Source organism: Pseudopodoces humilis, chromosome 8 (assembly GCF_049639895.1).
Source record: "Pseudopodoces humilis isolate 2021_Gansu_Grassland_sample_001 chromosome 8, ASM4963989v1, whole genome shotgun sequence".
Lineage (NCBI taxonomy): Eukaryota > Metazoa > Chordata > Aves > Passeriformes > Paridae > Pseudopodoces > Pseudopodoces humilis.
Window position 1 is genome coordinate 26362433 of NC_142207.1, and position 26451 is coordinate 26388883.

Here is a 26451-nt window from a genome sequence, read left to right on the forward strand (position 1 = left end):
TCTCCATAAAAATGTGTTTATTCCTTATCAGTGGAGACTGGCTGTGAAAAGAGGATCTGTGGTGAGCTTTTAAACAAAAGAAACCAGTAATCCTCCCTAGTTATCAGAGCCACTAAGGTATCCTGTTCCAGGGAGAAGACAGCTATCAAACCCACCTCCCTGCCCTCTTGCAACACAGGAAAGTTAGTTTTCAGCAAGAGGCTACACAAATTATGTTGAGAAATGCTACTCCAAAGCAGCTGTCCAAGGCCAGTGTTTTCCTCTATTCCACATCAGTCTTCACTCTCATCTTTCATTTTCTTTTTTTTCTTCTTCTTTTTCTCCGCGTTCTGCAAACAAACAAATGTTGCCATGAACAAAGCATAATGGAAGAGCAAAGCAACACGTGTAGCTAGGCAACAGGGCTCACAGCCACAGCATCCCCCCAGCTGCCACGCTCAGCAGAGCACAACCCAAGCCATGTCCTTCCTTGGTTGCTGAATGCACTGGCTGCTTTCAGGGGCAGGGAGGCTGTGCCACGCTGTCACAGCTCAGCACTGCCCTCAGGCCCTGCATCTGACATACACAAAGGACAGGAAATTAAACCCTGTTTTAAGAACAGGACTTCAGAACTGAGCAAAAAAGTTGGGTTTAGTCCCATCTGCTCTACTGTTGCTAGAAGATATCAAATCAGCAGGTACAGCCTCTGCTCCCTACAAGTCCCAAAGTGGAGACAGATGCCTGTAGATTGGCACCAAGGAACACTCTTCCCACTAGAAAAGATGCAAAGAGGGGGAAAACTAGAGCTGGGGGTAGGCAGAGGACAGGAGGGGAATAGAGGCATTGCAGTTACAAACTCCCCAGATCTTATTTGGTAATGCAAATCTTCTTGAACATTATAGTGATAATTATCACAAAATGAAGTTACTAGAGCAAAACTATTTGCATGTCATGGATTATGCATACAAGAATTTCTCCCCACCCCTCACTCTACTCTGTTTTGGAGAGAAGTCAAAAAGGATCAGGTAACTGTGCAGGTTCTATCTCACCTCAGTTACGGGGCTGGTGGGAAGTTCCTCACTCAGTACCGCCTCTTCTTCAGCTTGCTTTTCCTTAGCCTTTTTCTTTTTCTTCTTTTTGACACCTTCACCATCTTCTACAGCTGTCCCTTCTGTACCACAGAAAGGACAAAAATGAAAGGCAGGTTGTCAGTTATCGAAAGTGCAAAAGGAAAAGCTATGAGACGTCAGAGGATGCAATGACTCCTATTTACCCTCTACCCTCTGCCTTGCCCTTACCTACTCCTTGCTATAACTAAAATATACAACTACTTAAGACACGTGTGCAGCACTATTCACATCCCCCGGTGAATTCACATCACACTATTCCTGTATGCTGCTCCCAGAGTTTAAAACAAGTTTGCACGTTTTCATTTGTTTGCCAAATTACCTTCAAGTACTCCATGAGAAAAGAGACCATTCACAGTTTGGGAAATATTTTTACCAGCCACACAGGCACGGCAAAAGTACTCTAAATCCCCACTCTGAAATACATTTAGCCAGCAGTAGCTCATTCACAACTGATTTCTCTATTTTGATGTTGGAAATTTGTTAAGAAGCAAACCAGTTTTCTTTACTGTTTAGACTGGCAAACACAAAGATCTCACTGCAACTTTGAGCATTTAATGCAGAACCACTCGCCTATCCTGGACGACAGGAATTATTTATAATATTATTTATATAAGCTGAGAGGAATGTCAACCCAGGGAAAGATTTACTAGTGACCTTACAGTTACTTTTCAGAACTATTCATCAACAGCTGCCCTATCTAATCACAGTGGTAATGGAAATGTAATTTACCACTCACTTCCTAGAATACATCCTACAGTCTTAGGAATCTCGAGGTAAGGAAACCAAGCAGAATTCATGACCAAGCTGACAGCCTATGCAGCAGCCAGGCTGTTACTGGAGCATACCCAAGTTAAATTTATTTGCACAGCTGAGTCAGTGCTGGATCCCAAGTTTTACACAGTACTCATGACTAAGTTAATGATGTAGCAACCACTGTCCTTCAGTAACTACAAAATTGATGCTGAAACCAGTGGTGTTTGTGGTATGTATAGTTGCTACTGGAGGTATGACTGAAGATGTCATTTTCTCACCATATGCCCCCCAGGAAAGAATCAATTTAATTTTCAAGAACACTCCCCACTTACATAATGAACAAGTTCAATTGCCAAAAAAAAAAGACCCAAACCACATAACCTCCTAACATTTTGGTTGTACTTCGTCACAGGTTTAGTTCCTCAAGCCAGAAGAAGGATTATATGAGTCAAAAATACACTTCAAACTCTGCTTCTAACATTAGCTTCAGAAAAAAAAAGTTGGCTTCAGGGTAAAAAATTTCTAGACATGTCTACAGAAAAATACAGCCAACTAATACATGCAGTTTTCTGATAAAAAACCAGAAGCAAAACAACAAAAGATTCTAGATAAAAAAACTTGGTAAATATAACTTTGAGTGGATTCTGCCATGCACAAAATTCACAGAGAACAGTATGTGAGCATAAGGCATACCCAACAGGTATAAAAATAAGTGTCCTCACCTCCCCATGTATGGCACGGGGAAATAAAAAGTAGCTGAAAAATAAGCATAAACTATATTAAAGCCACACTATATAACAGGAGCATACACATCGTATTTTGCCATGCTACATGTTGTTACTCAGTTGGATAGGTAAAATATGCATTTCCAAGAAAAATGTTGGGTGGTAACCTTGAAAAAATATTTTCCTGTTATTAACCTACATGTCATCAAGTGTGACACACCAGGCAGTGGAATCTGTCACAATTTACAGTGCAGATGATGCACTGGGTGCTCACAGGCACTGTCACTTCTCACAGCAAGCAGCAGAGCCCTCCCTGAAGATTTCAGCTGCTGCCTTCGAGCAAAGCTCATCACAAGACTTGACATATTTGTACCTAGCCAGAATGAGGATAAAGGCTCCAGGGGTGCTGGCCTTTTCCCTCTAGGTGCAGTACTTCTAAGTCAATCAAGGCCAGTGGGGGTTTCTTTGTGAAACACAGCAGCTGACAAGGAAACCAGCAGCTCTGACTCAGGCACGGAGGCACAGAAAGCAGCACCCTGAAGGGCAGTTTGACTGATGGCCCTGTGAGTGCTGGACATCACCAGCAGAAGTTCCATTCACCCATTTTCCACCATTTTTGGCTAAGCTTTTACCCACAAGCCTGATGTCCTGATGTACCCTCTCCCTCCTCCAGACAGTGCTCCACATGTACAGAATGAAGTCACACTGCCTATCAGTAAAGACACCCTGTCAAGCTGTTGCTATCGTATCTTGCAAGGTTCACTCCCTTAATTTAAGATATTTCTCTTTTCAAGAGATACCTTCCCAAGTCACTGACTGCTACTATATCCTGATGCTAAATGCAAGCTGAAAGCTTCCCTGGGGACACTGGCTAGCCCTGCTGGTGGTATACATTCTGTTTGGCCACATCCAACTTCAGAGACCACAGCCACAAAAACACCTGCCCAATTTCCCTTCATCAACATAAAACCAAGTTTTAACAGACAGCTCCTGAAGGGGATTATAGTTTGTTTCAGGCACTAATCTTTCCACCTGGTTTCTTGTCAGGTATAAAAGGTGAATGTGGTTTGAAGTCACACCTCAACCCCCAACCCCCTGCCAGTTCCCACTCAAAGTACTACGACTCATGCACCCCAAACAGGGAGAGAAAGAACACACATCTCATCTTGCAGTAACATTTACACTTTGGGCTGATATAATGCAAAGTACTGTCCCCCTTTACAACAAATATTATTAAAAGCAATGGTTTGACCAAAACCTGTCAGTGGCAGCTTCCCATCTCGTTTCTGTCCTTTACCTTTGTCTTGTAATTCAAACCAAAGGAAAACCTCTGGCTGAAGAATGTCTTTTTTTCTGGGACTACTTTTCCACCACCCCCATTTTTTATGCAGCTGCACAAACAGCATGGGGAAGGAGGGGGCAGAGACTTCTTTCACAACACACTGTCTGGATGTGTTATCTCTGACCAGGCAAAAGCTGAATAGAGCACTGAGCTAACAACAGAGCCAAGAACAGCAGACATTAAAGGCTCACATGCATATTTAAGTGGACATGCAACATAAATCTTAATCTGGGACCTCCTCTGCACTCTTCTGTGTATTATGCAACTTGCTGAATTCTTCAACCTTCTAGGACCACCAAGCCCCTACTATCACACTATACAATGATAGAAATCATGCTGGAAAACAGCAAGGCTATGGTCTGTCTAGCAAGTGTCAGGGAAATCCATGTACCCATGCTGGGTGCTTGAATATAATTTGCAAACATGAGGCAGTGCTATTTTCAAGGGTACAAGAGGACAGGCTGAAGGGATTAATTCTGTATAGAGGTGACACAAGATAAATAAACTCTCTGGAAACATTTATACTATAGTCTGAAGCAACTGGTGCAGTTGGCACTAATGCCCAATGCATTACACAGTGTCTCCTCCATAACCTGGTAGCCAAAAAAAATGACCCAGTACATACAAAGAACTGGGAAAAAGCAGGAGCTATTACCCATACATTTGAAGAATGAGCCATCTTCTAATGAAGAAAAGCTACATATCTGAAGCCTGTACTTCAGGTTTGGGGAAATTTGAAAAACAACCAGCCAAACAGCACAGATTTCAGTAGTCCACAAGTACTCTGGATACTACCTCCAGCTCAAGGATACTAAGCTCCACCCAATCCCTAAATCTGGAAATAAAGTAAATGAAGCAAACACAAGCAGGTTTGTGTATAAAAGCACCAACCACTGAATAATATAACTATGAATAGAGATATCCTCAAACTACAAAAGAGCAGGCTGGAAGTCAATGTAATATTTCACCTGCAACGAGCTCCTGCCTGTGAGATGTCAACACTTGCTTGATAATGCAAGGGAAGCCCAAGGGAACAATTCTGGCCATAGCAAGGGAAGTTAGTTCAAAAGCAGTAGCTGTGAGAACACCCACATCCTCCAAAAGCAAGTGGGCAAAGTTCAAGCCTCGAAAGTACTCATGTCCTTTTCTCATTATGTTAAGAGAACAAGCTGGGGCACAGATCTCAGCATTACAGCACAAAGGATTCTCCTTCCCTCCAGTGTAATTTTACTTTTCAGCTATGTTTAGGTTCCTGCAAGTTGCTCCCTCCATGTACACAGACACCATGAACTAAGTGGTGTCTGGAATGATCACACATCCCACCACCTGAGCATGAAGAGGTGTTGAACCAGCATACCTGCACTCTGATCCCCTAGAACAGAGCAGCAGAGAAGGCAGAAAGGGAAGACTCTGACAGCCTTCACCTGCTGCAGGCATGGGTAGTTGGCAAAACATGCGAGTAGCTCATGTCCAGATCTGGCTCTGGATCTCACAGAAGTAACTTTAAGTCATCCTCTTTTTCCCCCTCCCAAGTTACACACTGTTGAGAACAGAATGTTTCCTAAAATGAACCATAACGTTAAGCTAGATTATTTTGCAGTCAGTCACAGTTCAAAATCTTCCTTCACACAGTAACTTATCAGAGAAGGAAAGAACTGTGGCCACATTTCAGTCCCCAGAGAATAACAATTGTTTGTGTATTACGTAAATTCAGATGAAAATTTCCAAGTGTCATTTCATGTCAAAGTCTGACCTTTTTATATGTTGAAATATGCCAGAACACACTTCTAGACAGAATAAAATAGTATTCTTGAAAGAAAACAGGGCAAGTTCTGGTTTTACAGAGAACAGCTTTTCTGTCTTCAAGATACTAAATCCAAACTTGCTGAGCAAGAAATTCTGCAAGAGTATGAGTAGAGTTTTGTTTTGAAATGTTCCTGTATATTTACAATTGCTTGTAAATTGACTGTAGTCTGGTGTCAGTCTATAAAGGGTCATTACATTTTTCAAATACACTGTCATTCCCAAGGAAGAATACAGGCACCACCCAGGTGCTGTGGCTGGCTGTAATGCTAAGCCCAACTGCACAATGCAAACAGTGACATGGCAGCAGCACAGGTACAGCAACCAACCTTTCATCTCTGCTTTGAACTTCTTTGCTTTCACTGCAACCTCTGTGTCTTGTTCATCCACCTCCTGAATTTTGCGCTTCTTGGAAACAACAGGAAGTGTAGAGTCACCAGAGGGGTCAAAAACTTTTACTTCACTGTAATGAAGAAAAAAGTCAGTTTATATATTAAAGAAGAGCAAACCTTCAGGTAAGACTGCAGTTGAACGTAAATTTCCAACACAACCTACCAAGAATATTTGAAAATCAATCTTGCTCAGCTAACAAAGCATCTACAGGTAGTGAGCCTCTCCCTCCAATACAAAGTGCCTTTGTCAGTAATCATGACTAGGGAAGTGATACCCTACAAAGTACAACTGCCTGATCTGAAAAGAAAATACCAGTTAACTAAGAGTTTGATCCTGATTTATACCTGTTCAAGGCTCTACAGAGCACTTGAATAACCCATTACATTGATTTCTCTGATGCTGAAAGCCTGTCCAGCATAGCCACATGGTCACAAGCATACAGCTCCCCACCATTTGGTGTATTATTGTATTGTATTTGGTATATTATTGGATATTGTACATATAATTGTACCCTAGGGGTAATAATACATACACACACAAAGCATCAGAAGTAACTTTACTCCTGCTTTTTTTGCACAGCCTCTTCACCATTACACTGAGAGGACAAACTCATAATGCAGGGTAATGTTATGGCTCATTGCTCTACCACCTATATCACTGAACTTATGGGACATTCAAATATCTAATTTTTGTCTGAAACTGCCTCTTCTCAATTATTACATGCTCATTTGTTCAGCCCCAACTTCTCTACAGGCTGTAGAGAACCAGACACCGGAAATCCAGTGCTCTTTAATTGGAACTTTTAAGGGGCAACTGAATAATCAAATAGCAACGAAGCAGTTCTTCTCTTATTCAGAACAGAATTCCCACTGAAGAGAAAAGTAATTTTAGAACACTAAGTCTAAAATATTTCCCTCCCCAGCCACATAATGAACATCTCAACTTTTCTAAATTAGCAATCTGAAGTAGCTACCGCGCACATGTTATAAAAGCAACTGAAGGTGAATGACTGGGCTGGGAAGCATGTGGCAATGCCAGCAGACAGTACCATCAATTCATCCTCTAAACATGGGAAATTATTCTTATAGGTGTTAACAGTTCATATTGGTTTAAAGAAATTGAATATGCAGCCTTTTGCAAAAGGTGGACTCTGCTTCAGCTAAACCCGAGTGAGATCTCACTGGCTTCCTTGACACTGTCATAATACTGCTAATTAAAAACAAAATAAAACCAAAAACCAAAACCAGAACCACAAAACCATAAATAAGACACATACAGCATCTCTTGCATCTTGTTTGGAAAGCATACAGAAATGTTTCACTTGAACCTCATCTCTAAAAACTACCTCAGCATTTAACTTCTGACACATTACTTGGATTTAGCTAATTCATACAAAATCCATAGTTCCATACATGACTTAGATTCTCACCCATCTCCTTAAAACACTGTTTCAGCCCTTCTAACATGCCCATGCAGCAGTACTGCCATTTTTGTACAAGGACAATTTGACAAGTACTGAGTTAGTTTCCCTTTTAGGCAGACAGACTATGCCAAACAGCCAGGAACTATCTTCAGATTCTCCCCAAGCCTAGACATGTTTGCAAAGCATGTCTAACAGCAGAAACATGTCCTGGCAGGAGTTCATGATTCCTCATTTCAAGAGGTCAAACCCCAGCATATATGTTGTCTCTTTAACAACCTCCTCCCTCAGCTCCTGCCTCTTGACAGGCCCTGATGCTTCATTCACTGACTGACACCGTCTGCAAAAGCTGCTCCAGAAATCACAGCCGTCACTACACTTGGAAATGCCTGGCATATGGAAATTAAAGTTACAGCTAGATTCCAGAAAGATGTTTGGGGGCTGCAGATGGGTGCAACAGTGCTAATTTTTCCTCACAGAATAAGCACTGAGCCCTGGTTTTGCTGAGCTCTTGCCCTCTCTACACCGAAGACTCAGCAAAATAAGCAGGCCAAGCTGAGCAAGAAGCCTGCAACCAAATTAAGCAATAAACCCAGATGTCACAGCACAGACTAATAATACCTTCTTCAAATCCTCAGATGTTAAACTGCCCCAGTTGCAATTTGCAGTGTCACTTTGGGTACCAGAAACTGTTCTAGCAGTGTCCAGAGTACATAAAGACCTTATCTATTGCTTAAGACGTGTTACTTACTACATATAAGACTTAAACAAGGAGATGAAGCTTTGCTCAGAACAAGCTTTGGTGCCTGTTTCTTTCATTTTTTTTTTTAAATAAGATGGCTAAGTAGGTCTCTAGGACAGCTTCCATGTCAAAGAAATTAATTCAAACTGTGATTTTCTCCAATTTATTTCATTCAGAATTGTAATAAATAAAGCTGCTATATATTAACAGCCTGCTTTTTGGGGTGCTGCTGGTAGCACCCAAAGTACTTCCTGTCTGATGATGTCAATAATTTACTATTAGAAAATCTGAGAAAAAGGAAATTCTTATTAGCAAAAGAAATTATTATCAACATTTAAAAAGCATAGAAAACGTTTTCTGGATCTTAAGTCAACTCAACCCACAGCCAAAAAGCTTTTATAAATAAAAACATGGAGAGTTATTTTTACTCAGCCAAGCTGAAAGGAAAAACTATTCACCTCTTGTTTTGGTATTTGTCCGTCTTGGCCAAGGCTTTTCCAGTGCCACTTATTCTTCTTAGCTACAAGAAAAATATAGATATGAAAAACAAATTACTCATAATAAAAAGAATTCACAACTATTCAGCTCTTGAATTAAAAATTGAATGACAGACATATATTATGGGCCAAGCTCTTGTGTACCTGCACCAGTTTTACACCTGAGTGTAGAGTAGTGACAGGGAGTGTAACTGAGGTGAGAATGGCCTTCCTAATGATGCTCTTCAAGAGCCCAGTTCAAGTAAGGGGCATCGACTACTGCATCAAATACACAAGTCACATGACATAACATGGTACTTCTAAATTCCCAAAAGCAGCTCAAATTTGTGCAACTTTTTTTCTTTGGCAAGAATAACTGCATGTCAGGGCAGGTATCACCCTATAGATGGCATAAAGCCAACCTTAAAGCCACAACACAGGCCCCAAACTAAATTAAATGTGTACTTGTCAGGTGACTGGTTTGTCTTTTGGTGTAAACTTGTCTCCTTGCCTTTGTTCCGATGGGAAGTTTCACCTCCCATGAGGAGAGTGGGCAGGTTTTTCTGGATTTTTCTTTTCTGTTTCCAGTACTAGAGTATTTGCATCAGATCCAGCTTGGAAGGCTGAACCTAGTTGTCATTCTCAAGATCACATGCAGCAGGCATGCCACCTAAAAGAGCAAAGGTCCCAATGTTCCCCCAGCACACTGTGCTGATGGCAACATGGAACAGCAGGTGTGGAGAGCCAGGATATGCACCAGGAGGTATGAGGGCAGTGCAGCAATTTGCAGAGTAACATCTTGCTTTAGCTACAGAGAAAGCTCCCCAAGACTAAACACCACCAGATTCTGTCCAGATTCTGGGGAACCAGGGTAGAAACTGTGAGGCAGGGAGAAAGCACAAATAGTCCTATGGTAAAGAGAAAGAGACTATGAAGTAATAAGCCTATCCTTCCAATTCATAGAGATGTAGGGAATGTAAAGTTATGATCTTATTAATCTTGCTCACTACCAAGATTTTTCAGTATAATGCAAATACAGCCCTGTAAACAAAAACAGCTGACACACAAATGCCTGCAGTCAGCTTACACACCTGGCCACTCCAACCAAAGCAGGGAGAAACTACAGGGTAAGAATGACATGCTACTGAGTGAGAAGAGTCAAAAGCAGTGTCAGAAAATCATACCCTGAATAAAAAAGACAGCTTCATGCAGCTCTCTGCAAGACTTACCCCTCTCTCTTCCAAAAGCCTCAGTCTCCTCTCTACTTTTAGTCTGTTCTCAGCTCCCATTTCAGCACTGGTGCTCTCTCCGAGGGCATCATAACGAATAGTCAAGGCAGTCTTTGCTGCCAGCATTCGAGAAATCTGGAAAAGCCAAAAATAATATAAAATGCTAAGACTTAACATAAGGCAGTGATTCACTCTGATCTGGAAACCATACCCACATACAAAAGAACAAAGTAACCATTTACAGTGTTTAGCCCAAGAAATAATTAGTCTCTCATTTTTACAACACTGAAACACTGCTAATGTAACACCTTATTTCCTTGATAAATAGAGGGAAACATGTGAGACACAAGTCAGTTATACATAGTCTACTCTCACCAAACTTTAGATCAGGTTAGTCTGAGGTGTAATTTCCAGCTTTCTCCACAATTCAAACACATATTCATCCACCTGTATTATGAAAGACTAAACTTTAAGACCAAGCTATAAGTTACTCTAGCTTAAAGAGTCCAATTTTCAAGCAAGACTAAAGCCTTTAACACCTTAGTTTATTATCACATAGAAGCAGAAACCTACTCCTTGAGAAAGCCGGCATTATAACCTAACTCAGCAGGAATACACACCTGTTACTGCTCAGATATGTCAAATGGACAACCACATTCACTTTTTTTGAACAGAAATTAACAATATTCAAAGATCTCTGGGACGGTGGTATTTTCCATGTAATCACAAAGCAATACAGTAAAGCAAGCCATGGAGAGAGCCTCACTGTGAAGTTCAAGCCACCATGAAGCTCAAGATAATGCCCTGGAAAAAGCCAAGCTAGTAACGAACTATGCAACTTACCTTTCCTTTATTTTTGGCATTGCTTTGACCCACCAGGGAGGCATGATAGATAAGGCCAAACTTAGGTGTGTCCCTTTTAGTCTTCAGTGCTCTGAAGAGTGCCTTCTCAGCACCCAGTAATTGAACCGTTGAAGCTGGATGTTTTGCTAGATTCAGGAGGGAACCTAGAAAGAAGTGATACAGAGCAAAAGTAACTTGTCAGAAAAGCTGCTAGGCTAGATTCCTGCTTTTGAATAGTTTAAGCAGCTCAGATCCATCTATTTTCATGAGTTTCTCATTTGTTTCCTGAAAGACAGATAAACCATTTCAGCCTTTCATGCCTCAACTGTCTTGGTTTGATTTGAGCATCAGGAAAGAAGGCCGACTCAATAAAACATATTCCACTGGAATAATGCCCACTCCTGACAGCAAGAACATTTCCTCACAAAACTGCAGCACAGATAACTGAAATAAAGCTGCTACCTTGAGCCAGTCTGACTGTAAACACCCAATGTTGGTTTTTACCTCAGAAGTGACTGAACTGTCAGCAGGAGGCTCAGTAAGTGTCTCAGAAGAGGTAGTGACTTAAGTTGCCCTCATATTCCAAAAAGAATTCAGGCCAACTGAGAACTTCATCATCACAGACTACTACCAAGCTCATGCTGGTATTCTTAAGATTGCTGAAGTGCTGCCTTCGCCCCATTTACCACGGTATGTTCACCATGCCTTACATAATGCTTTTAGCTGACCAGCTCCTCGGAGAAAACCTCTGATGATGTCACCCAAGATTTATGTATGTTGATCACTGCAACCCACCTGCATGAGCAATGAGCCTTGCTCCCACCAGTTCTCCCACCATGATAGTGAGATTGGGAGCAATGGCCATCATTCTGTTCTTCAGGTAGTCATAGAGCTGTGTCCGATACTCTGAGATTTCAATCACCTGGCACAGACAGAGTTTGGTTATAGGAATCAGTATCAGCCAACCAAAAAATAGTAAGAGAGAAATATATTGATACAAGGAAGTGCTGAGAATTCCAATGTAGGAGACTAACAAATTGCAAAATGCAAACAGCCAAGAGCCAGAGTTACAGGAAGCTTTATATAGAGCATATTCTCAGAACAGAGCTACATCCACAAAGTATATTAGATCTGTTCTGCTTATTCCCTTATGCAACTTATTTTCTCAGCAAAACTCCTGATAAAGGAGCTGACAACATGCCAAAGACAGTGAAACAGAACAAAAATACTTAGTAAGGGCATTTTCTTTAGGACAAAACTCTGGAATATCCAGTTTTTACATAAATCCTTGCCACCATTCTCTTGAAATGGAATACATGCTCAAAACTTGTTCCATACAAATATACACAATTAGAATGCACATAAAAAAGCTGCCTGGTCTAGACCAAGAACAGGAACTCCTAATCCTGCCACTCCCTGGTAGTCACAAATGGATCCAACTGGCACAACTGAAGTCAGAGGGTGTTTGTTCACACACAGCCCAGATGAGAGCAGGGTAGAACTCCCAATTCTTTTGGGGCTTCAGGCCCATTTTTAACCCCAGGTTTATCACCTAGCTTCGACAGTGACAGATGAAAAAGAGGCTATGCAATGCTATTATCTCAAATACTTAAAAATACAATGATAACAAAATACCTCCCAAAAGTAAGACTGCCAATTTCAGAAGGCCTTGTGCAGACACCAGCAGCCTGAGACGGCTCAGATGAGGTAGTGACTGTGCACCCTCATGTCTGAACATCAGGAAAGCAACCATACAGGAATCATCACTGCCATCACAAGAGTGTTAGCACTGCCCTGGGAAAAGCTCTCTTTGGCAGAAGTGGCTCTGAAACAGCTAAAATAGAGTCCTACTCCTATCCATCCATGCGTACATACCTGATCACAGAGATGGATTATGTTGTTTATGTCTTCTTCTGATACTTCTGTCCCCATGGAAATCTCAGCGGCAGCCTTCACATCCTCCTCAATCTCCTCTGGTAGGATGTCAGAAACATCAGAGGAAGCAAAATTGCTTCTGTCTCCTGTGGGGGACAGATGAAAGCATGTTTATACTGGGAGCGAGATGAACTAGTAAAAAAAGCACAGAAACAGATGAAGATAAAAGGCCAAAATAAAAACATTGACTCAAGTCTGCCATCACACTATTCTGAATTCCTAAAATATATGTTAGCATTCTGACTTTATGTTTATACCAGCTAGGAATGGTTGGAAAAATTAAATTTTAAACTAGAAAAAAATACCCCGGAGAGCCCATACTGCATACTTCACCTTTTCAGTAGCTGGTTTCTGCAAAATTTTCAATTACAATATGACAAGAAAAGAATTCCAGGAAGCAGTCACTCACCACTAACAAAATCTATTTAATTGTTTCTACAACTGGGGGAAAAAAAGCTCCCTTAAAATAAAAAAAGAAAAAAAAATCTTCAATACAAAGCATATGAGCCCAAGAGGTGAAGCAAGTGTGCAAAATATATGGAAGGCTTGGTTGGTGATGTGGCATTAGCTTTCACTTAAAGCTTCCAAATGACAAATTGCACCAACATCCAGATGCAAATATACCCTCCTTTTCTGCTGGCCCCATCTACCCTGCTGCTTAAGACAGCACTGCTCAGGGAGAAGAGCAGCTGGATGAGAAGTGAGTGGGTCTCACACCAGTGCCACTCAGGCCATGCTCACTGCCGTGCCCCAGGCTCACCTGGCCTCACTACTCACCGACTTTCCGCACGCATTTACAGTACATGAGGTTATCCGTGATGATTTTGCCCAGTTCAGGGAAGTGCCAACCATACCATTCCCGACAGCGCATGATGTAGTTATTCAGTTCTTTGTCCAAGTCATCAAGAAGCGCTATAAGAAAGAAGGATGGAGTTCTTTTTCTAAAAGGGCAACCTAAAAATGTGGTACTCTCAAACCAACCAATTTAAATAGTGTAAAGGGAGATTACCTGAAGCATTTCACTCTATAAATACTGGAATAAACCAAACTGCAGTACACTAGAAGACTTTTCAGAAAACTGCATAAAACCAGGCACAATACTATAGAAATGTTAGAATTCCTATGAGTGCGGCCTCAAAGTTTTAGCACTGGGACCATCTAGGACAAACTCCCTACAAGCTGCAAAGCACATTCCCCTAGAAGGAGCGCAGCAGCCAGTTATCCACCCTCTTAGTCAGCCAAAGTGCTATGCACAACGTTAATGTAAAATCTAGCTATCCAATTAACTTTGAGGAAAAGATGTTTTAATGATAACAAACTATCTTGTATTCCATTACTTGATTTAAAAGAGCAAGACTTTTAGTTGCTGTTATAATATAAATATACCAAATACAAAGCCAACGGGCTCACCATTTACTAGATATGACAAATAACCAGATTTATAGTTTATTAGAGCAGAGCACCTACAGCATATATTGCTAGAGAGCCCTGAGGCTAAAATATTTCCTGCTAATGCAATACCAACATTCCCATCTGTTGTCTCAGTGGTAGTGACGAAGGAACTGAATTGCATCATTAATTTCAGTTTAACTATGTTTCATCATTGGCAACAGTCTGGGAATTAATATTCCAAACAGGATTCCTCACCACTGCTTCATAGCAAGCGTGCAGATTATGATGCATGTGTCTTCAAGGAAAAATGAGAAATGGGCTTTCCTAGCTGCTTCAACAATTTCAGTCTGTTTTCCATTTAGAAAGCAAGGAAGACAAAATGCAGCATTACACACTGCAGTGTGTTTTACATGCCTAACATGGGAGTCTATTTCTACATTGCCCTCCATGCATGACACCAAGTAAATGATGGGTCAGAAAATTCTATCCTGTGGAGCCCATTCTCCCAGCACCACTCAGAAGAGTGGCATGTTGGGAAGGAAAGCCCTTAGAGGACTGAACTAACACTACCTGTAGTTCAGCTGATTTCTATGCTAAAAAAAGGTGGTCACCAGTTTATTGTATCACCCCAAAAATGTTCCTGCTTGTGGAAAACCCTACTGAGAAAACAGACTTTATGCCTAGCTGAACATCAGTGCCTCATTTTCTAAGACATCCTAGGAGGAAATTGACAGCAATATTTTTCTTTAGCCAATGTAAAGAAGTCAGCTATTGTAAGCCAAATCCATTAATAATTTAAGCTCTAAATATACTTACAAATTGCCTGGATAATCATGGTATCTACTTTGTCTGGGCTGAATTTCAGCTTGTATCGGGAAAGGCTGAGGAGACACAAATACAGTTTCATCAGCATCCTGACATCTTGTTGCAGAATATGCCCCACCCGTTCTTTTTAACACGACTACAGGTGCACAGGTTCACTGAAACCAAGCTCAGGTCTGTGCCACTGACTGCTCTCAGCTGTGGCCAGAAGCCACGCTGACACAAGCTTCACAACAGCTCTGACATGTGTCCCTTCTATACCCTGTGACCAGGGTGAAAGGGAAAGTTAAGGTTATTTGTACCACCTGCACAGACTGAACACGAGTGTGGTGGCAGGAAATTAAGTGGCTCTTGGTTTTTCTGCATGGTTTCCCACAAAATGTATTTGTCAACAGCACTTCCAGTTGGGCAGCAGCTGGAGGCAATCCACAAAACTGCACCTCCCTAGCAGCAAATACCAGCAACACTAATGTGAATTAACAAAAGAAACTTCCTGGAACAGATTCTCACCCTCTGAGAAAGCCCATTAACATCTGGCTTTAATGTTATGTTAACACTTTCTATGTATGCTACAGTGAAAGACACTTGGTATCAATGAGAATTTGCATCTTAAAAGTAATTTTTCAATATTAACGCCCATTTTCTAAGCAAACACACTTTTAAGGAATTGGCTACAGCAAAGCATTTGTCTTACATGCCAATGGCTTGTGACAGGACAAGCTCATGTCAGAATATGGATTAAAAAGTTACTCACTAATGGATGCTAGATCCCATGGTGATCCAACAACTTTGTACTGAACTACTCCACTAAATCTAAAAAGCAGCAACAACAAGGTGGGAAGAACAACCCTGCCTTTAATATTTGCATTATCTATTATATGGGTATTTATTCTGGCACAGATCATCAAATCATGATCTCCACCTTGTCCCTTAGTGGCAGTGGAGCTTTAAATGACTCCCTTGGCTGGTCCAAACACATTCCAGACAAATTCTTGAAGTATGTAACTTGAAAAGGAAAGCTACCAGCTTCCATTTTGGGTGAAGATGAAGCCTTTCCCTCAAGGGAAAGCCCTCCCTTTGTAAAACAAGACTTCAGATACAAAAGTATCTTGACTTCGGGAGTATGAGACCACGCCACATACTCAAGAGACACTTCAAGCAACACAGCACAGCCAAGGACACAGGAGTAGGGCAGACACAGGATGAAACAGAGCTGTTATAGGAACCCACCTGTGTGCCAGACCCAGGCACATAGCTGCCATCTCTCGAGAAGGGAGGCCTGTTATGAGCCCTTCAATCTGTGAGCGAATTCCTCTCATCAGCTCTGTAACCATTGGGCTGTGTATACAACTCAAATTCAGCTTCTCCTGCAGTGTGGAAATCAATGGTCCAAAGTCAAGCACAACACAATATTCCTCTGAAGTCCTTCTTCCAGCAGCCTTACATCACTTTCACTGGTTTCCCACTGCAATCCTGTGATCACACAAGTTTCATCCATTTTTGATGCTCAAGGTAGTGACACTCCCAGGTCCCCACACAGTTAATATTCCTTTTTGAAGAGCAGTTTTATAATTAATTCTCTATCTGCTGTGTAGAACATTCAACTTAAGAGTCAAGATATTGAAATTTACTAGAAACCATCTGGCCACAGAAAGAAAATTCAGAGGTAGAGGACATCTTTGTGTCTTTTTCAGAGAACAAGGCAATAATTAGTTCAAAGTCCTTAACATTAAGCCCTCATTTTGCTGCCTACGCAGTCTCTTAAGACAACATGAGGAGGTCCTCAGAACAAAGTTCACTGGAATAGGGAGCAATCAGATGTGGCATGGGAAATTGACACCAAGAAGATGCTGGAAAAGGCAGGCCACCTCCAGTGAGCCTCCTTTTTCCTCTGGCAGGCAAAGACCAAGGTGTGTGCACAGCTGCCTGCACACTGAGGATGGCACAACAGTGCCCCCTCCAACAAGACAATAACTACTGTTGCTGCACCTGTTAGTGAGGAATATGTGTCTGCCTGGCTCGGGTTTTTCGGTTGGTTCCTCCCCCCACTCTTGTTCTGGATTGGATCATCAGGAAAATTAATTTTTTAACTTGCTGAGTTTCTAACCAATATTCAAGAGAGAAATCAAGCAAATGTGAACACCTCAGTACATTCTTACTGTATCACTCACCTGTGTACTCAAGACAACATCTTCCCTGTACAAATTAGGGTTAACTATCCTCTCTGCTGCTAACACAGCACTGGCAGTACAATCCATTGCTGGTAACTGCAAAATCTCTGGAATCTGACTATAGCATTTCAGTAGCATGAAACAAAAGGAAGAGCAACAAAATTGGTTATCACCTTTATGACACCTCCAAGTTTGGCATCTGCCACAGCCAACTGCTCATGAGCATCTTTTGCCACTATCTTCTTGAGAATCTTCTTCAAGTTCTTGCTGAGCTTGCCTTCTACGAGAGCTGTGGATGCTGTATAAAACAAAAAGACCAAAGATGCCGTTTCTTTCCCCTCCTAAAACCTGTAAAAATATTACTCCTAACTTCATGCATTTATTTTAACTGTCCACAGTAGCTCTAGTCTGACCTGCAATATTGCTTCACCATGCAATAGCTAAAAATCAAAACAGAAGAAAATTATATACTTCCTCCTCTGAAAGCCTAAATCAAAAACCCTTCTCCCAGTTGCCTCTCCTTTCTCCGTATGTTTTCAGTTCTATTTTTGCCAATTTTGTTTAAGGATCTCTACAAACAGTACGCCATATGTTTTAGATACATATTTAACATTTCCAACAGCAAGGTTATATGGGAATATTTTGTGTATCATTTAATTAACCAACCATTTGCCAGGTCCCTTAGGCAGCAACCATGATATCCTAAACTGAGTAATGGTTTATTTGCATTCTCTGGTGATGATAATATACTATCTAAAGCCCCAGGAATGATGCCAAACTGGACAGTCAAACAGACCCTTTTAATACAGCATGCAGACAGGAGAATCTTTAAAGGATGCTCTTCATTCTCAAACATTAATAGATCTCTAAAAGCTTTACAATCCCACACAATATATTTTAAGCAGGCACTTATACAACTCTCTTTGAGGGTCAGCTCTGTGCTCCACTGAACTTCTGTGATTGACACATCTTCATCACAGAGCAGCAGCCAGTGATTTCTGGTTTCCAGAAGCCAATGACATGTAAGAGTAAAATCAAAGCACTGTGCTGAGTCTCCTCTCAACCCTTCTACAATGCAGGTAATTTTCCACCCTGCAAGCTGACCATAAGCATCTAACCCCCTTGGAACAGTCACATACATAGTCTTCCCTTCAAAATAAATGAGTCATAAGAAGTCTGAACCTCTCCATTTTACAGATACATCAACTTGTAAAGTAGTAAAAGGTTCTGGATGTTTTTGTTTGTTTGTTTTTTTAATCAGCCTAACTATACGTGAACTGAATCCAAACCTATGCAAAAGCAACATAATCAAAAAAATATGCCATGGAGAGGAATGTACAGTTTCAATCTCAGCTCTTTTACTTGTATCTCATGTTTGATGGTTGTGTCTCCATTCTTGCTTCTCTGCTTCATTTATAAGCTATCCCTACTGCATCAGAATATGAAGAACTACTCCTGAATTGTAAATGTGGAACATTCACCTACTGAAGTGTACAGCACATTCAGCAGTAATTGTCACACCATTTCTGAATTATTGCCTAGAATTCCTACTATTTATATTCAAACCAAGCCACACATCAAGCACTTAAGTGTAGAATTAGTAAAAATTATTGAATATAAGGCTTCTCATTTTGCTTAAACTCCTAATTTAAGGAGAACACAGACCTTTTTTAGGCTGAAAACCACAGGCACAACATGTGTCCATAAAACCCAGGTGGTTGTAATAATGAATGTTCTCTAATACCTATCTGTTGTCTCAGTGGTAGTGACGAATTGTTGACTCAAATCAGTGATATTCAGCTTCAACAAGAATCCATCATTGACAACAGACAGGCTACATCCATCAGCCACAACTTACATGCTGCTCATTTGTAAGCTGCTTAAAAACATGCATTGAAGGAAAAAAATAGACTTTGTTACATCTTGATTGCACTATAGACTGGAGAGGTGATCTCGTAACTACCAAAACCAGCTCACTTTAAAAAACTTATAATTTAAAAGCTAAGGAAAGAAAAAGAGCATGGACACAGGTAAGTAATGAGTGAACTGGTGCATGATAGAGATTTGATTTTTTTTGTAATAATAGTGTTAACTCACTTACCAGCAAGTGCTTCTGTTGTGTCCTGAAATTTTTCAAAATGTTTTAGCTTTACTCTACAGAAATAAAAGAGAAGTGTGTAAACAAGCGTACATAAACCACATGCTAGAACCATTTTATCTTTTTTCTGCCTCTGCTACTACAGCTCCTTTCTTTTCTCTAAGGCTTCAAGAGAGCAGAGATCATTATGCAAACCCTCAAAAAGGACTGAGAGCACTAAACTGGTCAACTGAATCTGTTGTGACTTTTCAGATGGGTCCCACAATAGTTATATAAAGGAAAAAAAAATAAGGGAATTTTGATTTGGTGTGTCTTGGACCAACAACACCAGAAAACCTAACCCCCCCTCCTTGTTTTGTAGTTCATATTTAAAGACAGACATCATCCATTTAAATTTCAACACTGCACCCTGACTGATGATAGCATCTTCCCACTCATCTTCAAAAGGAAATGTTCTGCCTCTGTGGAATGTAGAGCCTGCATAGCTCAGATTTAACATGCTTTTCAACCAAATGCCTCTTCAAAGACTCAAAATTCGAACTGATTCATTGCCCATGAATCCTCAAGTCTTCCCCTGTAATTAGATGTTAGAATACAAGTTCTGAGCTGAGCTTAAAACAAACATCAAAAATTTCTTTCACGCCTTAAGTGCTGACCAGAGCCAAAAATCATTATGAACAGTGTTCAACCACACTGTGTCAGATCCTTAGGCACAGCTTCCCTCTACCCCTCACACAGTCTGTGGTGGTGATATATAGTTACAGTTAAGAAGCTATCTCAATCCAGTAAATTCCTTGTCAGGGACAGGCATTTAACTAATCCAGCCCTGATTAACCAGTGCTCTTTGTCAGTCAAGTATCTGCAAAGGAAGCAAGGTCACAGATAAAGCTGAATACTTGAGTTAAGCATTTGCAGATCCCAACAAAAGCTTCAGGCTTACACTTTTGCCTTTTCAGAAAGGCAAAAGAGGAATTATTTTTATCAGAGTAGAGATCCCATTAAGAGCCACATCCTGTATAACAAGTGGCCAAGATGATGTTTCCAGGACAAGATTAACCACACAACAAACAGGCAGATGTGGGATATTCTGGCCTCTGCTCTACGTACTGTTACAGAGCAGGATATATATGAAGGGCATAGCTTGTTTAGACACATCCATTATAATCAAAGCTGGTTAGAAATCTTCCAGTAAAAACACCAGACAGACTTGGAAGGAACCCACCATTGCCCCCAGCTTTCAGGCAATTTGCTAGAAAGGGCAGCTTGATCAGTGGATGCTGCAGTCCCTGTGCAACTCTGCAGTGGTGCTGACTTTCACTGATGGCACAGGCAACAACACTAGCTCTCAATTTACAGTGATTTACATAGTTCCATCTGGATTAAACTTGATTTTTCCCAGAAGAATTTCCTGCGAGCACAAAACCCTGTCATTTCACTGACACTTCCAGCATTACAAGCTTGGATGTTCTTGTCAAAGCACCCACATCACCTTAAAATATTGTTCAAGTTTTTGCTTTGGTGACACATGGTAATGACTTCTGCTGCTTAATTACACTGTAAGGCATTTCTTTCACTTTGATATTCCATTGTAAGCATCTCAGAGTACCTAACTTCACATTATCATTGCCCACATCTTTTACAATACTGAAACACAAAAATCAATACTTCATTCTGAACCCCAGCTGCGTGTAACTGCAGGCAGCCATGTCCTTCCACAGGCCACACTGCTATCCCCACATAAAGCTGCTTACATTTTGTTTGCTTTTTCGGGAGTTTCAAATTCTTTCCACAGACTGTCAACTTCTTGAAGCTTTTTCTCATTCAGAACCTGCAGGAAAAAAACATAACACACAACTATATTTAATTCATTTTCGAAAAATCTTCAACCCAGGAGACCTGAAACATTTACAGTGTATCAAACCACTGTGCAGTAGTTAATACTGATTATGTCAAACTCAACTTCAGTATCTCTGGTTTCACCAATCTCTCTCAGCAGCTTTACCCTACTAGTAGACAATAGTACAGCATTTTTACTTTCACCTGAATTACAGAAGTTCTTCAATAATGGCTGTGTCCTCTGGGACCTGGCACATCAGAGCAAAACCCTCTTCTTCTTTATCAAAACTGGGCTTGTTCCACCTCCTCTACAGGACCCATATAACCACAGTGACCCAAACCCAAATTTGCCTCTGCTTTGGAAATATAAAACATCTGGGAAACCTAACAGAAAGCAGCGATCCCCCAAGTTATTTTCATTAGCCAGAGCTGACCCAAACAAGAAAGAAAACATCTGTAAAGAAAAGTCATCACCACAGCTTGGTCATCAACCAAGCCAAGAATTACCTAAGAGGCAGCAATGGCTTAATCCCATCTCTGTACAGGGAACCCCCTCAGCTTTTAAACAGCACAAGATGAACACTTACAGTCTTGGAGCCTATAGACACTTCACAAAATGCGGAGTGCATGGCAAATTCCCGGAAAACTACTCAGGGGAATAGTCAAGATCTTTACAACACTGTGTTCTCTAGTAATCACTCAAAAATCTTGTTGTTTTGTCCCCACAACACAAATACAACTTAACTCAGTGCAGAAATCATTCCCAGTATTATGAATTTTGCTCCCTGGCAGATTTTTAAATCCTGGTTGAAGAAAGCTCTTTTTTTTTTTTTTAACTCAATTATTAGCTAAACAAATAAATATAATTATTAACTTCCCACATGACTGTGAGGCACAGAAAAACCTTGAGGCAACTCTTCCTTTCCTCAGCTGAATGATTCGCTCCTACACCAAGACCTACAGCAAGAACTACACAGCATGCAGAAGACAATTCTTGCTCACCAAGACCTAAAGCCAGAACACAGTTATGCTGGCAACAAACATTTGTGGTCACTGCTAGAAAGGGAAGGGGGTGACCATAACTGTCCCAAACATTCAGAAATACAAAATCTGTTCAAACCTCAAATAACTAAAAAACAAAGAACACCCCAAACCCCCAGCAGTGTCAAACTTCAGAAATGCTTTAGCAAAGAAATAAAAAGTAGCTAAACTCTGCAGAGAACTCTGCATTCAATACAGAATGAACACACAAATGTAAGAGTGACACAAGGCTGCAGGTGAACAGCTGCTCTGTCCAGGGAAGGAATGCTGGATGATTGAGAGCTTTTCCCTGTAGATGGGCACTCTGACTGAGGCTTTGGCATTTCCAGCCCTGGCAGCTTCCATCAAAGTCAGCATGGAAAACCACAACCTGTCTCAAAATACATATTTTAATAAAATACTATTTCTGTTCATTTCCAGCACCAAGGTTTCACCTCTCTGCCAGCCACACTGCGCAGCCCTGCCAGCCAGCCCCAACTGCTGACACCTGCAGCAAACACTGCAGCACCTCTGCAGAGACCTGCAGTTCTCTTTGTAGGTCCCTCCTCCTATCTTTGCTTTATACCTTCTCTGCTGTCAGAAATTTGAATATTCGTTATTTTCAGCCCCTCCTGGCTGCTGTGAAAGGTTGAAAGGGCTTGGCACACTGCACCAGAGGTTTCAACCTACTCAAAAGACTTTTTTTTAATTATTATTTTCAATAAGTGAAGGTGCAGGATACTGTTCTGTGTTAACATCCAGTGAACAAAACCTTCAGGGAGACTGCTGTCTGTGCATCAGTTCCCCAGGTACAAGCATTGAGAGGGGGGCACAGAACAAAAGCTATCTGCTTTTAGAAGTATTTCTGACTTCTTCCCAAGATATACATCTTGAAATCCTCCTTGCCTGAACTGCACGGCTTCACCCCAATGAGGAGGAAAAGTGTCAGGGCAGAGGAAGGAAATATAGTGCTCCAGAGAGCAGCAAGGGTGCAGTTCTGCTGCAGGCAAAGGAAACCAGAGCCTTGCTCTCTTTGCACTTGCACTCCCGTTAGTACAGCTAAACCCTAAGACTAAGTCTGAGGGGAAAAAGGTAAAGCTGCTATGATTAAACTATGACGAGGCTGGTAAAACTATAGGAATCAACACGCAAGCCAGAGAAAAGCCAGAGAGGAGCATGACACTGTAGCAGCTCTAGTTTAGTCTTGCCCAAAGCCCCGAGAAGCTGCAGCCCTGAGCCATCCGCTCAGGAGGCCGACAAAGCCCATGGAAGGTATCTGCTTCTCCCTCTGGGATCGGGGTCGGGACACGGGAATGCTGCCGGGCTCTCACCTCCTCGCCAATGGCGCTTTCGGGCACGCCCTGGGCCGCGGCCCCGCACGCCCGGGAAGGCGCTGCCCGTCTCCCCCGCGCCCCCTCACGCATCCGTAGGGTTCTGCGGGAACAGCGGCCACGAGGGCACGGCCGGGAGGAGAAAGCGGTCAGCACTCCCGCACCCGGCAGTCCCCCACACACCGAAAAAGGCACGGCCGCAAGAGCGCCACTTCCTACGAAATCCAGGCGGGCAGAGGGGAGGAAGCGAGGGCCACAGGTGATGCTTGGCAGGCGCCGAGGAGCTCCCCTTCTGCCCGCCGAGCACCTTCAGTCTCCTCCGGCAGCCCCTTCCCCGAGGCCTCGCTCACAAAGTGGCCCCTCTGCTCCCACCCCCGGCTCCGCTCGCCCCTCGAGGCGCCGCACGGGATGCGGGGGCCCTCATTCCTTCCTTCCCTCCCTCCCTCCCTCCCTTCCTCTCTCTCTCTCTCATCCCCCGCCCGCGTTTCCCCCTAATTCCCACAGCAGGCCCGAAGCGCTCCCCTCCGCCCTCCCTGCTCCGCCGCAGGTCGGCGGCTGCCACCCGCCGGGCGGGAGGCACGGCGCCCCCAAGCCGCAGCCCCGCGGCTCACCTTGAAGATGGCGTAGCCGGCGGCGGTCTCGAACAGCACCAGCATCGCTGCGGCGGGCGGGGGGCGCCACGTGCGCCGCCGTTCCGGGCCCCCGCTCAAGCACGCGCGCGCCGCACGGCGGAACCGGAAAGGGAAAGCGGCGGCAGCGGCAGCGGAAGCGAACGCGCGCGGGGAGCGGAAGTGGTGGGGCCGCCTTCCTCCCGCGAGCCACGTGGCGGGGCCGCGCCCGCGCCTCCGCCGCGGGTTCGAGCCTCCTGACGCACGAACACCTAGGATCTCAGGAGCCGCCGCTGTGCCCCTGTGGCACCTCACCCGAGCTGCCCGCGCTTCCCCGGGCGCCGCGGTTGGCGGCAGGGTCAGCACCGTAGACAGGAAGCGGGTGCGCTCCCCGGGACGCGGGGGGGCCCTGCGTTTCCCGAGCGGATCCCGAGACAGGTGTGAGCAGGTGGCCCCTCGGCGACCCCGAGCCGGACCGGCCGCGGAGCCGGGGTTCAGCCGGCGCTCCCGGCCCTCCGCACACGGCGGAGCGCGTTCTCTGCCCGCTCCGCTCCCCTCCCGCCGCCTGACCTGCAGTTCATGGCACAGAAAGCAGTTCCTTTACGTAAAGAATTGTTGACGGAGCGCGATTGTGCGTATTTAAAAACTTGGCTTCGACGCCAGACAAGCACCAAATTCTGCCCACATAAAACACGCGTTTTGAACGCTGCGTGTTTCCCCGCGCTGCAGAGCTCTCCCCGGGGCACGGGCAGCTCTGTCCGGGGGAAGGCAGGGCCGGAGGCGCTGGGGCGGCCTTTGTGTCCCCCTCCTGCTTTGTCCTTGGACAGCCCGGCTGTGCACAGCGCGGTGCCTGGCTGACCTACTTGTGTGCCGCGGCCCTGCTGAGGAAGCGAGCAGCTGCCTGCCGGTGGGGGGCAGGCGGAAAGCGCCGGTCCTCGCCCTCAGAAATCCCCGCTTATTTCACAGGCAGGGTTATCTCTACCGAAAACAGAAATTTTCCTACCCGCGGGAAGAGAGGCTCTAAGAAACGCTTGAGTTTTGATTTATATCAGACATTCATTGCTGTATTTTATGCAACCATCTGTAGGAGTCAGCACGCCTTTGTTTCCTCCATGTAAGGAGTATGCTGGAAAGCCAATAGTCAGAGAAATACGTGGACTTGCATAATTCTGAAGGGTTTTTTGTTGTTTGTTTTTTTTTCCCCAAAGGAAAGACTTTGGTACTTTACATAACATAACCAATTTTTAAAAATCCCACAACCAGTAATATTGCCAAAGCAATTAGGTTCAAGGAGGTAGAGAATTTCCGAGTTCTACCTAGTTTTAACGTACTGGTTCTGGCCCTGCTGGCGGGCTCAGGGCTGTTATTATGTAACAACTCCGGTTACTTAGCTGGCTGCCCTAAAACACTGCATTCATCCTGTTTGCTAGCACTAACCCCTCTCAAGCGAGCAAATTGGCATTACGAGATTACAGATTGCTCTTAAATTAAAGTGCTTTTTTAAGAGATCTGTTTCTGATGGACTGAAGAAGCTTTGCACAGACTATATGTGTGGGCCAATAGCTTTGAGAAAAACAGTTACAGCTATTGGCTCCTAAACGATAGGGCAGCTTTGGAGAAATTAGTCAACAGAGGTGAACTTTATTGGCTTCAGGTGACTGAGATTAAGTGCAGATAGGGAAATAAGAAACATTATAAAGCACCTGAGAATTTGTGAGGTTATTAGAGCAAGTGTCATTGGTGGTGCATGTAAATGCAAAGCTGACTGGGTTTTGTGGAAAGAAGCTTGTGTAAGTGTATTTGGTATTTTTAAAACAGTTTTTGTTGTTTTCTCTTTCAGTGCATTCTGTGTTGAATCTGAGCTGTCAAAAAAGAAAAGCAGGAGCTTTTCTGCTGTATGTTCGCGATTTTCACAGGCTCAGCAGAGATTAGCTTTGAAGATCCTGTACAAATCTAGCTTGTGTCTTGAAGCATCCACAACTGATAGAGCAAGAAGGGAGTCAAGAAAGGTGGCGTTACTGTTAGTGTGTATGCCGATGAGCACATTCTAACCCTGTACTTTTATGGCTATGTATGGGGATAGGTAGCTGCATTCTGGCTCACATGAGTGTTAGCTTTTATTATGGGATTACACGAAAAAATTTGGTTTGTGCCAGAGTCTGAGAATTTGGTCTTAGCACTGTAAGGCTCCGTTTTTAAAAACCCCATTAACATTTATAAAAAGTGGTAATGTTCAGGATAGAATATTTGTCTTTTTCCATTCTGTTAGTATTGTGTGTTGCTGTGGAGCCCTAGCATGGCTTATTTTGTCGCTTTGTGTGTGTTATGAAGCTCATAATGAGCTCTTACTGTGAGCTTGGCATATCATGAACATATTTGGCTTTTCTGCCTGCTTGGCCTTGC

At 42.9% G+C, this 26451-nt stretch overlaps 1 protein-coding gene and 4 non-coding genes across 5 annotated transcripts; all 5 read right to left on the reverse strand.

The window, feature by feature from the left end:
- NOP58 (NOP58 ribonucleoprotein) lies at positions 1 to 24197 on the reverse strand. Its single transcript, XM_005519895.3, has 15 exons — positions 24052 to 24197; positions 21005 to 21081; positions 19257 to 19309; positions 17329 to 17453; positions 16215 to 16351; positions 14979 to 15043; positions 13548 to 13682; positions 12711 to 12856; positions 11631 to 11757; positions 10836 to 10999; positions 9993 to 10127; positions 8746 to 8807; positions 6062 to 6195; positions 1029 to 1150; positions 1 to 329 (listed from the first exon to the last, which is right to left on the reverse strand). Exons 1-15 carry the CDS (start codon positions 24094 to 24096, stop codon positions 273 to 275), a joined length of 1584 nt encoding a protein of 527 aa, XP_005519952.1. The 5' UTR covers positions 24097 to 24197; the 3' UTR covers positions 1 to 272.
- LOC148183862 (small nucleolar RNA SNORD11) lies at positions 11378 to 11463 on the reverse strand. The gene has a single exon (XR_015773179.1). It is a non-coding gene; the product is annotated as a small nucleolar RNA SNORD11 (small nucleolar RNA).
- LOC148183863 (small nucleolar RNA SNORD11B) lies at positions 12527 to 12610 on the reverse strand. Its single transcript, XR_015773181.1, has one exon. It is a non-coding gene; the product is annotated as a small nucleolar RNA SNORD11B (small nucleolar RNA).
- On the reverse strand, positions 14300 to 14387 carry LOC148183864 (small nucleolar RNA SNORD70). Its single transcript, XR_015773185.1, has one exon. It is a non-coding gene; the product is annotated as a small nucleolar RNA SNORD70 (small nucleolar RNA).
- Positions 18900 to 18988, reverse strand: LOC148183865 (small nucleolar RNA SNORD70). The gene has a single exon (XR_015773184.1). It is a non-coding gene; the product is annotated as a small nucleolar RNA SNORD70 (small nucleolar RNA).
- Positions 24198 to 26451: the final 2254 nt, after the last annotated feature.

Excerpts from the sequence above, each read along its gene's own strand:
- NOP58 (XM_005519895.3), bottom strand. The coding sequence starts at position 24,096 with ATGCTGGTGCTGTTCGAGACCGCCGCCGGCTACGCCATCTTCAAG. Across the intron at positions 16,352-17,328 it reads AACTTGGAGGTGTCATAAAG|GAGAAGCTGAATTTGAGTTG; the intron begins GTGATAACCAAT and ends TCCACACTGCAG. Across the intron at positions 10,128-10,835 it reads ATGCCAAAAATAAAGGAAAG|ATTTCTCGAATGCTGGCAGC; the intron begins GTAAGTTGCATA and ends TGGCTTTTCCAG.